This window comes from Miscanthus floridulus, chromosome 13, assembly GCF_019320115.1.
Source record: "Miscanthus floridulus cultivar M001 chromosome 13, ASM1932011v1, whole genome shotgun sequence".
NCBI classification, from domain to species: Eukaryota; Viridiplantae; Streptophyta; class Magnoliopsida; order Poales; family Poaceae; genus Miscanthus; species Miscanthus floridulus.
The window spans coordinates 72,445,441-72,462,596 of NC_089592.1; the positions used below are offsets into that span (position 1 = coordinate 72,445,441).

Sequence of the window (17,156 nt, forward strand, 5' to 3'; positions counted from 1 at the left end):
CCAATAACCAAGCAGAATGCCATCCAAGGAGTGGATTGTAACACCCTACACCCGGCACACGGCCCAGGCTCACTCTATCAAGGGGCGGGTTCCACCTACGTAACAACTCGCTTAACCTTTCATCATCGCTTCGCACAAAATGGTTACCGAAGGTTACTATACGTCCTTGGTATGACTATTTAAGTCGGTCAGGCCGTCCTATGGCTGCACAGTGTTTCATAATGCTAAGTAACTTGTGTGAACAGTGGTTGAGCAACAGTGTTGTATCGCTACAGTACCCCGATTTGGTCCAGCCCACCTCGGCGCTACAGTTGGACCACAGCCCACGCGGGCAGTTACAGTGCCTCGCCCCAACCAGAATTTAGCCCATTTAGGCGGGGATGTTACGGTCACCTCCTTAGGATTCGACGCCCTCGTCGAATAACAGACTGGCTTACCCTATTCGAGACAAATGTTCAGGATCGACTCTCTTAGCCCACGTCCATATTCCCAGCTCCCTAGCCCAAGTGTCATGCTCTTGTAGAGCCATGCGCAACATGTCCGAGCTCCCGAGCCATATGTCCGTGAAACCGCGAGAGTTGGCTCTGAATACCATTTGTAACACCCCAGGCCCGGCACACGGCACATGCCCACTCTACCGAGGGGTGGGCCCCACCTACGTAGCAACCCGCTTACGCTTCCGTCCTCATTTCGCGCAAAACGGTTAACCGAAAATTACTACACGTCCTTGACCTAGCTATTTAAGCCGGTTCGGCGAACTCAAAACTCACGATAGGTACTAAACTGCACATCTACAGTGTATTCCGCAGCTACAGTATTTGGTACTACAGTACTAGAATTCGGCCCGACCTAATTTAGCCCAATGGGCTGGGTCTCACATCCACCCACCCTCAAAGTATTTGACGTCCTCGTCGAACTATCGAAGCAGCTTACCCATACAAGACAAATGCTCAGGATCGGCTCTCTTGCCCCATGTCCATGCACAACTTGTCCGAGCTCCCGAGCCATATGTCCATGAAACCGCGAGAGTTGGCTCTGAATACCGTTTGTAACACCCTAGGCCCGGCACACGGCACAAGCCCACTCTACCGAGGGGTGGGCTCCACCTACGTAGCAACCCGCTTCGCTTTCGTCCTTGTTTCGCGCAAAACGGTTAACCGAAGGTTACTCTGCGTCCTTGATCTGGCTACCGTCTTAGGATTCACTGTTTCTGGTGCAACACCCTCAGCTACATCTCGGACCACACCCCACACGAGTAGTTACAGTGCCTCGCCCCAATCTAAATTCGACCCATTTAGGCGGGATGTTCCATGGACGGAGTAAACAAAGTACAGTCATTTTTTATTGGAGAGTTAATAAAACTTAACCGCTAAGAAAATACTCCTATTGATAGGGAGGAGAGGACAGAAAGAAGAAACAGACGCACATACGCCCACGCAGCCATCCGTTCAAACGCAACGGCTCAAGGAAGAAGAAACCGATGAGCAGCCACGCAGCCTTTTCTTTACTCCATTTATTTTAGCACACAAAACCATAGGGCGCAGCCATCCTGCCGTCCATCCGTCCCAAGGCCAGCCGCCACCTCCCCAACTGACAGGCGAGCCCCACCCCCTCAACCTCCGCCCACTATTTATACCCTCCCCTCCCGTCGGCATCTTCCCACTCGCTCATCAGCGATCCTTCTCGAGCGTCCCATCAACCCATCCCCGCCCCCGCAGGCAGGCAAAGCAAAGCAGCCGCCATGGGCTCCCGCTACGAGGTGGAGGTGACGGTGGGGTCGGCGAGCGGTCTGAAGAACGTCAACTGGCGCAACGGCGACCTGAGGCCGTACGCCGTGCTGTGGGTGGACGACGGGCCCAGGTGCTCCACCCGCGTGGACCCCGACAACGGCGAGGACCCCGTGTGGGACGAGAAGGTCGTGGTCCCGGTGCCACCCGCCTCCGCCGCGCGCCTCGGCGACGCCGTCCTCCACGTCGACGTCGTCCACGCCGCCAGCGGCGGCGACGATGCCGAGGCCGTCGTCAAGCCGCTGGTGGGTTCCGCGCGCCTCCCGCTCCGCGACGTCCTCGACGACGCCGGCGGCGTCGTCGGCGGGCCCAAGGTCTCCCGCACCCTCAGGCTGAAGCGGCCCTCGGGCCGCCCGCAGGGCCGCCTCGAGGTCCGCGTCGCCGTCCGCGAGGCCCCGCCCCCGCGCTACTACGACCCGAGCCTGTACCCGGCGCCCGCGTACGGGAACCCCGCCGGGGCAGCCTCGCGCGACCTCTACTACGCGGCGCCGCCGGCGTACGGCGGACAGCCACCGTACGCCGCGCCGCCCGCGGGGTACCCGGCCGCCGCCGCCGCTCCTCCCTACGGTGGTGGTTATGGTTACGGAGCCGCCGCCGCCGCTCCTGCTCCTGCGGCGGCGTACGGGGATCCTGCGGCTGCTCCGCCTGCCCAGAAGAGCAGCAAGATGGGGATGGGGACGGGGTTGGCCGTGGGCGCCGCGGCGGGACTGCTGGGCGGCGTGGCGCTGGCGGAAGGGGCGAGCTACCTGGAGGACAAGTTCGAGGATCGCGTCGCCGAGAGGGTGGAGGAGGAGACGTTCGGCGACGGAGACTACGACGACGATTACTAGAAGCAAGCAAAGAGACATGCACACGGGTGCGAACTGCGAAGTATCAAACCGAATCCACGCAAAAAATCGAGTAGCTCAAATCAAATGCATTCAAATAAAGTGAGATAACCCCAGTGGAAAACAAAAACATCAAAACTTGAACCATGGCTCTGTTGATCCCCAACCCTACCATTCGATTGAGTGCTTGGTTTGATTGTACAATTTGAACCGTATCTATCTTGCTTTCCATGTCGTACGTGGGCGCCTATCTCTTTTTTTTTTCAGTCTGAAAAGAAAAGAAACAAGATGTCAGTGAAGGCCGCAAGACCGTAACCTTGCTAAGAAAATCCATGGCCGCCAACGATATATATTGTCGTTGAGCTGCTATTGATTTGGGTGATGATATATATTGCGCTGTGAGATTCGTGTGTTGTGGATGCACGAACGATGGTGTCGGCCTCAACAAATTTAAGGGGGTGCGTCTTATGGTGCATAGCTTTTCAGCATGTTTGTTTCGGCTTATTCGCTCGTATCTGGTTTATAATCTATGGCTTTAAATAATGTTTTTTTTTCACAACAAATCAGGTAGCAGTATTTTTAGTTATGGATTATAAGCCATTTCAGCCGAAACGAACTGACCGTTTTATTGTGTGGGTAAAAGATCCTACGTACATGCCTGAAAAATCTACCTACAACCGAAAAGCGAAAACCCGAGATACAGAGAATCCTCCTTAGGCACCATTCGGTTATTCAGGAATGGAGGCAGGAACCGATCCAGCTGATGAATTGACATGCAAATTACTCAATCAATCCAGCTGGGAATAGTTTCAGGACATGGATCCTAGTCAACCGAACAAACCCTTAAGCGTATGATAGAACTACTAGCACAGACAGGTCTGCAAAAAAAAAAGTAAATATCTGTAAGCACAATATTTATCCATAGTTTATAGCCCGATCCATTATCGCTTCTCTTATTAAAACACTGAAACCAAAATCCTTCTGTTTGTGACTCTAATCTTCGGTTCTGGACTCCTGTATATCAATTGTTGACTGCATAATTCTTTTGTGCTTCGAGTTACACTTATACCGCACAAAAGAATTTATGTATAAAACCTTTGATCTCATCTAACCAATACGTAAAAGTTGTGAAATAAGATTGGAATGAGTACTATGCATGAACCTAATTTGAGTAACATGCAGACAAAGAACATATTTAAGGTTTGTTGTTGCCTGCCTAATGAGAACATCAAGACACGTATGCCAGCCTGTTGGATAAATACACTAAATACATCATGAAATGCAAAAACAATAATGCTCGCATAAGATTCCCTGTTTTCAGTTTTCTTGCAAATAAGTCCAACATCAACATATTTTGTACAATCATAAGTGTTTTCTTTAGAATGAAATCGGTCCATTTCATCTGTCAAAAGTGAGGATACTATTCTATCTCTTCTATCTAGTGTTTTCATATTCGTCATCACAATACTTTAAAATGTAACTAACATATGTCAACCTATGTACGTCCTCCCTTTGACTAGAACTAGCAAAAGATTATTTTGGCAATGGTTTGGGATGATAAAAAGTACCATCTTGTAAAATGGAATATTATAACCAAGCCCAAAAATAAGGAGGGGCAGGGTTCATGACCTGAGTAAAATGAACATAAGTCTATTATGTAAGTGGTGGTGGAAACTGAAAAATTAAGACGGGATTTGACAGGAAATTGTGAGAAAGAAACACATGAAAGGTAATGTTTGACCTAAATTACCCATAAAAGCATATAATTGCCTTGTGTGGAATGACCTAATCTAAATCAAGCATATCTATTTGACAGGAAGGTCCACGAGTGTGGGGACTGGTATTGCTTGCTCTTCTTATATGACATAGCAAAGCTCCTGCTAATTCTTCAAACAGAAGCTGAAGAAGCGACAGGCTGCTGGAGCGATCCACTCACCGTCCTCTCGCTACCAATGGAATCATCGGTGATGGCGTGATGCAATGCAATTGCAAGCAACTGCATATAAAAAAAGGGCGTACCCAGTGCAGAGTGCTCCCACTCTGTGCGGGGTCGGGGGAAGGGTGTCAATGGCAAGCCTTACCCTCCCCTGTGGCGAGGAGACCGCGACTCAAACCCGGGACCTTCCGGTCACAGGCGGTAAGACTCTACCACTTGCAAGCAACTGCATATATAGAGACTTTATCTGAACAGCTAGCACAACCATGCATGCGCTACTTTTGATTTGCTTCCAGAATTTCAGCTGTGGTCTTATAGTGTTGATTTTGATTTGCTTCCAGAATTTCAGCTGTGGTTTTATAGTGTTGACCAAGATCAACTGTGAGGCTCATTTCAACTTCATAAAAAAAAATCCAAACTTTTGTGATTCAACCACGTACACAATTCAACAACATTTCAAATCCATAATTCAGAATTATAATTTAGAACACAAACACAATACAGGCTCATATGCACCAAATATAATTCCACATGATATGAGAAAACATAGATAGCTTTATTGCCCATGGTTTTACCACATATGCTCAACAAGTCATCATGAAGTTGTTCATGTGCCTCACGGGCAAGGTGTTCAAACAGCAAAAACCAGTACCCCACTTTCAGACAATGGAAACCTATTCCACAAGGCTACAGTGGTTGGGTATGATGCACCAGATTGTGGGAGCAAAAGAAATTTCCCCAGTTTCTGCGCTTATTTTCTCCTGATCTTAACCTTCAGAGTCCATTGGAGCTTACCTTCTGGGCGCGGTATGTCCTGTGGTAACCGGAGGGGCAACTCAAATTCACCAAGCGATGCTAAAGGTGACTGCAGGTGCAGATTCTCCGGATGGATGGTGATGTTGAGTTGCCTTGCCACCTAGAGGTGAAGTAGACAAGTCAGGGGAAAAGTGAAATTTAGGGGTGCTACATGGGGTATTTAGAGCTTCAAAGGTACCTCGGAAACAATTTCATCTTTTGTTACAGGAGTACGCAGCTCATTTCCAGTCGAGATGAACCTCCTCAACACCTACCAATATCAGAGATGATCAATACTTCCATGGCTGAACTTTATCAATAAATGAAACATGCAAATGCACACTATACGAAAACATGAAAACAAGTAGTGCAGTAAACTTTTCACTTTTAGTGGTAGCAGACTAACCAAGAGTGCATTATCTAACCGCTTTGCTGCTGCTTGGTACTGCTTCAGTCTTTCTTCCTGTAGCTGTTGAAATGGTAATTGACAAGTAAATCAGTACCATCAGAAAAGAAGAAGAGGAAGTATAGGGCAGGGGAAAGCACACAATATCAGCCTTCAAGCAGAACCGGAAATTTTTAGATCTAAACTTATCCAGAATTTGATCTTACAGTTAAGAAAACGTTGATTATAGTAAGCAAAGGGGCTTTTATATAACACAGAAGTAAGCACATTGCATTTTTAAAAGCCAGAAAGAAGCTGTTGAACTTATATTAGGCAGCAGAAGAACAGTGGTGGCTATATTTTTCTAAAACAATAAATAAATTATGCAGCATGATAAAAACAGAGACTAGCAGGTACAGAGACAAGAGTAAATTTCCATGTCAACCGTTCAGTCTTTTATATATCAGATGAATTAGACAAGAATGAAAACAAATTGAGCCTATGATCATAGCCATTATTCTCAATACAGAAGACAACTCCAAAAATATTACTTTCAGAAAACAGAAACCCGCAAATTTTCATGTTTTTTTTTAAAAAGGGCACATTTCTCTGCTGACTTCTCTAATGAAGACCTGTGAGAGCCCAGTATCTTAATGCAGTAGACAGCATGAAAACAAACTTAGACTAAAACAGAAAAAATCGACTTGAGGTATGTTCACTGCCTAACTGGTAACTGGTCTTGGACAGAAATGAACAGTTGATGCAATCAAGTTTTCTACTATGGACTTTCATCAATAAAGCAGGTCAATATTTCTAACTTGTGAGCTGTACAACCTACCCGGGCATCATCATCTTCCTTTGTGACTTGTTTCACCACGACCTCCTCTTCATGTTGATAGAGCTGATTAAAAAAATAACGCCTTGTGAGGTTGCAGATGAAAGGGACTGTAAGTAGCAAACTTGGGTAGGAACTAGGAATGGAGTAGAGGCACCAGTGCACCACAATACTTTCAATGTGTTCAATATGGATTGTACCAAGTATCACCAAATTATTAGGCTACTTATCAGATTGCCATAGGAAACAGCTGTGTCAGGGAATGTTGCATGAACAGTCTGTGCATAGTTCAATGTGCAATACATATTCGGGCAGCGATACATTTTTTTCCCTGGTCAAACACTGAACCTCATGGTTTGCAGCAACTACCCACACTAACAGACATGCTTGCGGTAACATTTTAAAGGATTAATAAGGAACAGAGCTTACCTTGCGCTGCTCTCGGACGAGTATGGCGAATTTGTCCAGGTTCGGGACAGCAAGCATCTTGGGCATGAGGTGGTTGCGGAAGTGGCCAGGCGCCACCTTGACCACATCCCCTGTTTTCCCCAGCTTATCAATCGTCTGCAGGATAAAACATTAAGGAATGAAAGACAGAAAATAATTTATTTCCCCAGACATTTAATCATGTATCACAAGAGGAATCAGGAATTAACAATGGGGTCATATTTTCTCATTGTAAAGCGTTGATCAAATAAAACGCACAGTTCTAAAAAACAAATTACGAAATGGCCCAAAAACAAACTAAGATTTTTCTTTTGTAGTGAGTTGCAACCATCCCAGTAAAGCACAACTGAAACTAGATCAGAAAATCTAGCTACAATCGAACCAAAGCGACTGCTTGGCTAACACACCGTAGTATCTTCTTAATACGAATCAGCAGGAGGAACCTCGGGCGGGTACAATATCCACGTCGCCCATTAACCCACAAACCGTTGGATCCAGCAAGCATGTGACATCGCCGTTCGATCGGGGTTTGGCGCGGGTCTCGCCCTTTAAGCCGGTAACCCAAGCGGACGAGAATCCTCGCGAAGCTACTGGTTCCTTCGCCTCCCCACTGCCATAACCCTCCACCCTTTGCCTACTGTGCCTGCCTGAGACGTGCCGACGCTCACTGCCCTTCGTCGTCCGGCTGCTGCAGGCAGCCTCGTCCATCCTCCTCCAAATTCCATCCTCGTGCTGCGGCCTCTTTCCCCACCACGCGCAGCCTCGACTACTGTGGATGTGCACGGCTGGGGGGACCCGTAGCACAGGGCCAGCACGTGGCAGAGGCACTAATGCGCTACTGCTCTCTGTCTCTTGATTACTGTACTTAGGTGCTGTTTGGTGGTACCGTGGTACGATTGATAACGCAAACGTAATGGAATTAAAGCTGTCACTGTTACGGCAGCATATAGGATGTGATCTGATTTCATTTCCATTTGCGTTACATTTCTACTAACCAAACAGCACGTTGACCTGATACTTTCATTTGGTTACAAACAGCAAGTGATGCCTCGTCTTAAGATTTATTTATCAAGATTTAACTTGACAAAGTAATTCGAGTCACGGTCTCCTCGCATTGCACAGGCGAGGGTAAGGCTTGCCAATGACACCCTTCCCCAGACCCCGCACAGAGCGGAAGCTCTCTGCACTGGGTACGCCTTTTTTTTTAACTTGATAAAGTAAGGAGTGTGGACCACTTACCTAGCATTTGCTCTTTCAATAATGAACTTATGAATATTAGTTATTCGATCTCTGTATTCTCATTCTGATATTGAGTTCATGTCATGTTCATGCATATATGATATAACTGTATACTGAACTCTATATTTCTGTACATTGTATTGGCTCTAGTATTTCTTTATAGATTATATTGTGTTTTTTTTAATTTGTACTAGGCTAGAATTTTAACAGATTGTTTTCTTTAAAGCACGGAAGGGCGGGCCTGGTGCAAGCGGTAGAGTCTTACCGCCTATGACCGGAAGGTCCCGGGTTCGAGTCGTGGTCTCCTCGCATTGCACAGGCGAGGGTAAGGCTTGCCACTAATACCCTTCCCCAGACCCCGCACAGAGCGGGAGCTCTCTGCACTGGGTACGCCCTTTTTTTTTTGTTTTCTTTAAAGCACGATACAAACAGAGGTTCTCTTCCATTGTTCAAAGAGAGAAATAAAGAAGCAGAAGGAAAATATCATGCTTATATATCCATATAGATTTATTTTTTGAGCGATGTGCATCTTATAACCTTATTACATAAATCAAACAAATGCCTATTGACTCATACCAACCAATCCAAGTGAATATAGCCTAGAGCGTTTATACACAAAGCATGGCTTATGCAATAAATCAGATACTCCGTATTTCTGTAGTTATTTCTCAGTATCTGCACAACAAGATTTCTACACGCTGATTAAATGGAGTGGTATTCAGCATTGATATTAGAATATACGGGAGATGGAAATCAACTTCTCTAAGTAGCACCGTATAGGCCATGGGTCAAAATGGAAAGAAGAAAACACTGGCTACCTAATTGGTCTACCATCCTCTGCGTAGCGCGCGGCTTAGTTAATAAACCAAAACAGAGGTGTCGCAGGCGGAATGATTATGAAGGTATCGATGAAGACCTTACCGTAGTGAGGATGACCTCGAGCTTGCGGTAGCGCAGGCCATGGCCGGAGAAGAGAAAGGGGTTGGCGGCGAGGCTCTGGCGCTGAAGGCGGAGGGCAGCGCGGGCGGCGGCCATGGCGACGGCGTGCGGAAGGACGCTAGGGTTCGCTCCTCTGTGGACTGTGGGGAGTAGTTCGGCCTGCAGGGCCCAACAAGTCGCTCAGGAGTCGGGGCCTCTTTTGCTGGCCATGCAGATATATGGGCCGACAGCCTCAAGTCGCTGGGCGGTGGGCGCACGCAGGATTTTTTTTTCATTTGCCAGATAAATGCCTCCGACAAAAGACAATGCAAACATATACTCTGCAGCCGTATATTATATTATTATACTCATACAAAAGAATGCAAATGTTTTTATCCACGCCCTAGTTAACCTGATACTATAATTACTAGATATACCGGTGCGTTGCACCAGGGCCACAAGTTTTTATCCACGCCAACACGCAAAAAAGTAATAAAATACTAATAAATGATTTTATGTTAGGAACCCTAAACTATTTTCAAATTCATTAAGACATTTTTTCACTTTAATTACATCATCTTGGATTGAACCCTCAGGACGTGGACGCGTAAGCTCTGGGGATTTCGTACCGGACAAGGACACGTGAAAGCGGTTTTTCGTATCGAAACCGGGTAGCACACGGACACGTGAGCTCCAAGTTTTTTTAACGCGAGGAACCTTCCCCATTCCCAATGATATTTCAATAGAAATACAGAGTTTGAAGATTGTATCAAGAAGACAGAAAAGCTAGAGTGATCCGAAGATCATTACAAGATAACTACCGCCAAGGTTACCTAGCTGTTGACGATAGTTAACATTTATCATAAACCATCAATATAACTTGTATAAATGACTAAAATGGATCACCAATATAGACTTAGGGGTTTAAACCGATAAATTCCATGAGTTTTGGTGAATTTGTCTTTCCAGCAGGATTTAAACAGAAATTCGCCAAGGAGGACCTATTCATCAAAGGAAATTACAGAATTCCGCCGCTTAATCGAAGTGGGAAGACTCTAAAAGACTCTAGGAGACTCTCCACCGAAGCAGGACACATGTCACTGACATGTGGGGCCGGGCGGCCCCACCTAGAGGCCGCCCAACCTATGGGCCCCTATATCAACCTCCCGTTGCTATGTCGGTTCTCCACCACCTTAAGGATTACATCTCCATCATTTATTCAAGTCGATTTGATTTGAGGGCTTAGGATTGACGCTTCGGCCTATATATATCAACTTGTACCCCTAGGGCAGAGGCCTCATTTGATCCTGAGAGCTAAGAAGCTAGAAACCCTAATTCATATATTCACCAGGATCAGAGCTATCAATCAAGAGAAGATTAGTCCTCAATAGGATCTAGTCTTGTATTAGAGATAGTGAGATAGAGTGAGAGGGAAGAGTTTGGAGGAGTCCTGGCCTATCGATGCTCTCTCTATGGCTTGTACCCTAGCGGAATCAAGTTCTTCTTGAGCTTGCTTCTTAGATTTCTCTAGTAATTGACTTCTAATTCAAGTAAGCATCTTGTTCATATTGTTCTTCAGGTTTACAACTCTCTTTTGAGTACTTTAATTCTTATAGATCCTGGGTTAAAGTAGTATTCGTAGTGTAAGCGTGGTGCTTAGACTCGGTTACTCGTGGATGTACCCTATTTTCTAGATTGGTGGTAGCGTGCGAGGGTGACTCTTATATCCTTGTTAAATCCTCTGTAGTCCACCTCCCGTTAGTAGGCCTAGCAGGTTTTTGTTGCTATAGGAAACATACTCTGCCTGTGTTTTGTCTAGTAATATCCCTAGAATTGAACTATAGAAGACAAAGCTTACCAAAGTTAGAACTAGAAGACCTTAGCAGTCTCCTCTACACTCCTATTATCTAGCCTTGATTGTGAAGTTGGGATAAGATAGATTTGGTTATTCTCACACATGTTTCCTCGAGTTCGATATAAAACTGGGTTCTCCCGGTAAAGTGCTACATCGATATAATATCCGTGCGCTTGCAGATTATTCTATGTGGATATAATTTATACCAACAAGAATTTTTGGCACCATTGTTGAGGAAACGGTTGCTAAGTTAACTTCGAATCTAGCTTATCCTTGTATCATTATTCTTTTATTCTTTTTCTTTTTATCATGGATCTAGAATCCACCCCTATCTACCAATATGGTGCACCCACGAGCGCAAGCCTACAGCCAAAAGAGTCTTCAAAGCTTATTCTAACACCTGGCTATGAGCTACGCCCGTGTTTAATTAACATGGTTCAGGACCAACCCTTTTCAGGTGAAGATGATGAAAATCCCTATTTCCACCTAAATGAGTTTGAGTAGAGCTATGCATGCTTGCACATTGATGGAAGCTTTTTCCTTTCTCTCTAATAGGAAAAACTAAACATTGGTATAATCTCACCATAGAGAGTAGACAAGGAGATTGGAAAGTCCTGTGTTCTAGCTTTTGCTTGCAATTCTTTCCCATCTCTAGGGTAGTCAGACTTTGTTCAGAGATTCTATAATTTAAACAAAAGAAAAAAATCTCTAGGTATAGTTTGGGAACGCTTTAATACTCTTATTAATACTAGCCCTGACCTTGCCATTGAAGACCCTATTCTTCTTCAACACTTCTATATGGGTTTTGATAGGAAAACCTCAAAGCTTCTTAATACGGCCTCAGGAGGCTCGTTCTTGCATATTTTCGCCAATATGGGAAGAAGCATTCTTACGAAAATCTTAGAGAACATCCCCAAAGAAGTAGAAGAGAAGCCATTAGAGGAAGAATCCTAGATAGCTGAACTCGAATTTTTACTAGACCCATCATCAACTTTAGCTATCCCAAATCCTGAACCACCGAAAAAGGAGAAAACTTCAATTTTGGATTTCATGCTTGAATTTGAGGATGAACTTTTTGATGAATATGGAAATACCTCAAATTACCATACCATAAGGAGACCCCAGAAGTCTAGGAAATCATCATTTCATGAGGAACCTTTAGACCCTTCTAAGAAAGTTTTCCTTAAAAATACTACGAAAGAGCTAGTGTCTATTATAAGCAATGAATGGTTAGAAGAATTAGAGCTTTCCTCTGATGTGATTCATTTAGATTCACCTTCTATATCCATTCATTGCCAAATTAATAAAGCTCATTTTGATGCTTTTTACAATCATGTTGTGGGTGTTAATATCATGTCTGCATCTTTTACTCATGATTTATTAAAACACATGCCATTGACCCCAACAACAAAGTTGTTAAAAAGTCTTTCAAGACACATTCTCCCAAATTTAGGAATTTTGTATGTCCTCCCTATCCAAGTAAAAGGAACCAAGGTTCATCGGAACTTCTATATCTTTGATATTATAGAGTTTGACCTATTAATAGGACAACCAATTGAAAGACTTATCCAAGAAGGACAAACGGGGAAGTTAAATATAAGACTTGAGAAAAACTTTAAGCTTTCTATACCTATTACTCATTCTCTAAATGCTGAGAGTGAGCCAATTCTCGAAGAAGACCCAATGGAAGAGGTTAAGGTCGCATCTCTTGATTATTTGATTGAACCCAACCTTGAGGATGATGCTCAGTTCTTCATCGAGGAAGAAGAGAAAAATTCTACAAAGTCTAAACCTCTTGATGAATTGCTAGAACCAGCTAAGCCCACCATTGAGCTTAAACCCCTGCCTTCTGGTCTTAGATATGTTTTTCTTAATAATGATCAAGATTTTCTTATGATAATAAGTGATAAACTTTTTCAGGAAGAATCCCTACGCCTGCTAACTGTCTTAGAAAGGCATCGTTCTGCCTTTGGTTACTCACTCCAAGACCTTAAGGGAATTAGCCATACTCTTTGCACCCATCGTATCCCTATAGATCCTAACTCTGTACATTCTAGGGGGGCCCCAGTGTAGGCTTAATAATGCGATGAGAGAGGTTGTTAAGAAAGAGGTCTTGAAATTCTTGCACACCGGGATTATCTATCCTGTGTCGCATAGTGAGTGGGTTAGCCCTGTTCAAGTTGTGCCTAAAAAGGGAGGCATGACTGTTGTTAAAAATAAAAAGAATGAATTAATCCCCTAAAGAACAGTCACTGGATGGTGAATGTGTATTAACTACCAAAAACTTAACAAGGCAACAAAGAAAGATCATTTTCCATTGCCCTTCATTGATGAAATGTTAGAGTGACTGACGAATCACTCTTTCTTCTATTTCCTTGATGGGTATTTGGGTTATCACCAGATACCGATCCATCCAGATGACCAAAGTAAAACCACATTTACATGTCCATTTGAAATTTATGCTTATCATAGAATGTCTTTTGGATCATGTAATGCTCTAGCTTCTTTCCAAAGATGCATGATGTCTATATTTTCTTATATAATTGAAGAAATCATGGAAGTTTTCATGGATAATTTTTTTGTTTATGGAAAAACTTTTGATAATTGTCTTGAAAACTTAGACAAGGTTTTGCAAAGATGTGAAGAAAAACATTTAGTCCTTAATTAGAAAAAAATGTCATTTTATGGTTAGAGAAGGCATAGTGCTTGGACACTTGATGTCCGAACGAGGGATAGAGGTAGATAGAGCTAAAATTAAAGTAATTAAACAGTTATCTCCTCCCGTAAATATCAGAGGGATCCGTAGTTTCCTTGGTCATGCTGGTTTTTATCGCCGCTCTATAAAAGATTTTTTACATATTGCTAGACCACTTACAAATCTTTTGGCTAAGAATGTTCCCTTTGAATTTGATGATGCATGTTTGAAATCTTTTAACATTCTTAAGAAAGCACTCATCTCTGCACCAATCATTCAACCCCCTGATTGGTCGCTACCTTTTAAAATTATGTGTGATGATTGTGATTATGCTGTGGGGGCAGTTTTAGAACAAACTAAAGATAAAAAGCATCATGCAATTGCTTATGCTAGCAAAACTTTGATAGGACCTCAACTTAATTATGCAACAACTAAAAAGGAACTCCTGGCTGTTGTTTTTGCCATTGATAAGTTTAGATCTTACTTAATAGGAGCTAAGTTGATTGTTTATACGGATTATGCTGCTTTAAAATATCTGCTCACTAAGAAAGATGCTAAGCCTCAATTGAGAAGATGGATTTTGTTACTCCAAGAATTTGATTTAGAAATAAAAGATAAAAAGGGAGTAGAAAATTCTGTTGCCGATCACTTATCCATAATGCAGTTTGAGAATTCGCAGAAACTACCCATCAATGATTCGCTGTGGGATGACATGCTCTTCAAGGTCACAAAATCTAACCCCTGGTAGGCAAATATTGTTAACTTTATGGTTACAGGTTATGTGCCACCAGGGGAGAATAAAAAGAAGCTTATCTACGAAAGTCGTCTCCACATATGGGATGAACCATATCTCTTTAGAGTCTGCTCTGACGGCCTACTCAGAAGATGTGTACCGGTGGAAGAAGGCATCAAAATCATCGAACGGTGCCACTCATCACCATATGGAGGACATTATGGTGCATTCCGCACTCATTCAAAGATCTGGCAAAGTGGATTTTTTGACCAACCATGTATGAAGACATGAAAGACTTCATCAGAAGGTGTGGATCATGTTAGAGGCATAGGAATATCAATTCAAGAGATGCCATGCCACTCACCAACAACCTCCAGATCGAGCTCTTCGATGTCTGGGGAATCAACTATATGGGACCGTTTCCAAAATCAAAGAACTATGAATACATCTTGGTGGCAGTTGACTATGTCTCCAAGTGGGTTGAAGCCATGCCATGCAAGGCTGCTGATGCAAAGAACTCCAAGAAGATGTTTGAAGAGATGATATTTCCAAGATTTGGAGTTCTAAGGATGATGGTTAGTGATGGAGGCACTCACTTCACTGACAAGAACTTTCATAATTATTTGTCAAAGCATGGGATCCGTCACAATGTCATTACTCCATATCACCCTCAGACAAGTGGCCAAGGAGAAATATCAAATAAATAAATCAAGAACATTATGCAAAAGACGGTCAATGAGATGGGGACTGCATGGAAAGATCAACTACCCGATGCATTATGGGCTTATAGAATGGCCTATAAAATACCACTTGAAATGTCACCATATCAACTGGTTTATGGGAAGACCTGTCATCTACCTATTGAGCTAGAATTTAAGGCTTACTGGGCCATCAAGCGATGGAACATAGACTTCAAAGCCGTAGGAACCAAGAGAAAGATGCAACTCTCTAAACTTAATGAATGACGTGAAAAATCATATCACAACTCCAAGATTTACAAGGAGAGAATGGAAAGATGGCATGAAAAAAGGATCAAGAAGATAGAGTTCATCCCCAGAGATAAGGTATTACTTTTTAATTCCAGGGTTAAATTATTCGGGCATGGAAAACTTTGGAGCAAATGGGAAGGACCATTCAAGGTGATAAGCACTTCGTCACATGGAGCGGTAACACTTCAAAATCATGAAGGTATGTTATTCAAGGTAAATGTCCACCATCTCAAGATCTTTCTAGAACCTAAAAACACATGAGGATTTGGATGAGTTAGATTTCCTGATTTTACCATAGATTTACACATCTGCCATCCCCCTTACGTTTTGTAACACAAAAATATACCTTTTGGGATTAGATAGGGATTAGAAACTGCCGCAAGAAAAATCACCACAAGTGGATGACTTGTGGGGCCACCTGACCCACTATCAGCCCCTCTCACGCCCGGTGAACTCTCTTGTGTCTTCTAGATCGTTCCTTAAAATCCCATAGTTTTTTGACACATTCGGTTTTTCCTTGTTATGAGATCTCATATGGATAGATCTTGACCCCTACTACAAGTTGTTCCCCCTATATAAGGGGGCCTCTGCCTACCTTCATAGCCATCCCATCAAAGCCTTCTCTCTTCAATAGCAGCAAAGCTCTCCTCCTCTCTAGTTCCCATGGCCAACAAAGAGGTCATCCCCTATGGTTTTGATCTTGGCAAGAAGCCCAATGTGCTTATGCTGACTATCATTTCTCTAGAAGTTACCCTCATTTTCTCAAGTCAATCTTACTTCGCTCAAGCTATCTGTCGCTCGGTCCTTGCTCCGCCGCCGCCACATCCACTTCTTGAAGGCAAGTCACACCAACAAGAGCCTCGTCTAGACGTCCAGAAGCTGATCAAGGTGATGAAGGAGATCGACCTCCTTCCTCTGAAGGGACATGAGGTGCTGACTGGAGTGAAGACCAACAAATTTGGAGATGTTTCATGTGCAAAATACAAGTCGATCACCCCTTGTACCATCATCGATGGAGTTCATGCTATGCCAGATCAGATCAAGGTTGTTCCTCCAAAGGAGAAGAAGAGGAAGGCGCCATCACCACCTACCCCAAAGGCTGAGAAGCATCTAAGGATGACCGTTGCCCTTTTAGAGAAGAAGATTGAAGACCTATGACTGTTGCGCCATTAAAGCAGTTTCTTATTCTGCTCAATCATTGTGCATAAATGGCCTCCAGAGGTGAAGATGACTAGAGGGGGAAGAGGAAAATGATTGAGGCATGAATCAAGGACCCTCCTCATCATGGTCGTGGGAAGACAACTGATGGCAGTAGTAGTGTAGCAGCTAGAGGAGCTACAAGAGATAGGGGGAGGAGGGATCAGATGATCTAGGAGGAGGAAAACTTGGAGAGGGCTAGCCACACCATTCCTCCTGGTGCTTGCCTAGACACTTCTCCTCACCTTGAGGAGTTTAATAGAGCCTATATCACCAAGTATCTTGAGGAGGTGATTGTGAGGTGTCCAGTTGACACCCATGCTCATCCCATGCTCAATTATGCGTGAAAGCAGAAGATGGTAGAAGAAGCACATGAGAACAATCCCTATGAACAGCCAAAGGATTTAAGGGTGGACTATAGATTTTGGAATGAGTTTCATTCCAACTTTTATGCCTCTATGATCTTTAGCTCTAAGAAGTTGAAGATTGTCAAGATGTAGTATGTTGACTAGGAGGAA

General features: G+C 43.8%; 2 protein-coding genes across 3 annotated transcripts; one reads left to right on the forward strand and one right to left on the reverse strand.

The window, feature by feature from the left end:
• Positions 1-1,652: 1,652 nt before the first annotated feature.
• Positions 1,653-2,996, forward strand: LOC136500878 (protein SRC2 homolog). Its single transcript, XM_066496340.1, has one exon. The coding sequence runs from the start codon at positions 1,742-1,744 to the stop codon at positions 2,615-2,617; it is 876 nt and encodes a 291-aa protein (XP_066352437.1). The 5' UTR covers positions 1,653-1,741; the 3' UTR covers positions 2,618-2,996.
• Positions 2,652-9,373, reverse strand: LOC136500879 (uncharacterized). 2 transcript variants are annotated; one of them, XM_066496342.1, is made up of 7 exons: positions 9,173-9,373; positions 6,995-7,129; positions 6,569-6,631; positions 5,752-5,814; positions 5,545-5,616; positions 5,346-5,466; positions 2,652-2,882 (listed from the first exon to the last, which is right to left on the reverse strand). In XM_066496342.1, exons 1-7 carry the CDS (start codon positions 9,284-9,286, stop codon positions 2,878-2,880), a joined length of 573 nt encoding a protein of 190 aa, XP_066352439.1. In that variant the 5' UTR covers positions 9,287-9,373; the 3' UTR covers positions 2,652-2,877. The 2 variants fall into 2 exon arrangements, with proteins under 2 accessions (XP_066352439.1, XP_066352438.1); XM_066496341.1 differs by lacking the exon at positions 2,652-2,882 and having other exon boundaries at positions 5,088-5,466.
• Positions 9,374-17,156: the final 7,783 nt, after the last annotated feature.

Bases quoted from the DNA above. Each gene is read 5' to 3' on its own strand.
- LOC136500878 (XM_066496340.1), top strand. From the start codon at position 1,742: ATGGGCTCCCGCTACGAGGTGGAGGTGACGGTGGGGTCGGCGAGCGGT.
- LOC136500879 (XM_066496341.1), bottom strand. From the start codon at position 9,286: ATGGCCGCCGCCCGCGCTGCCCTCCGCCTTCAGCGCCAGAGCCTCGCC. The intron at 6,632-6,994 runs GTAAGCTCTGTT...TTTTTTAATCAG, and splicing joins TCGTCCGAGAGCAGCGCAAG to CTCTATCAACATGAAGAGGA. The intron at 5,815-6,568 runs GTAGGTTGTACA...CCATTTCAACAG, and splicing joins AGGAAGATGATGATGCCCGG to CTACAGGAAGAAAGACTGAA.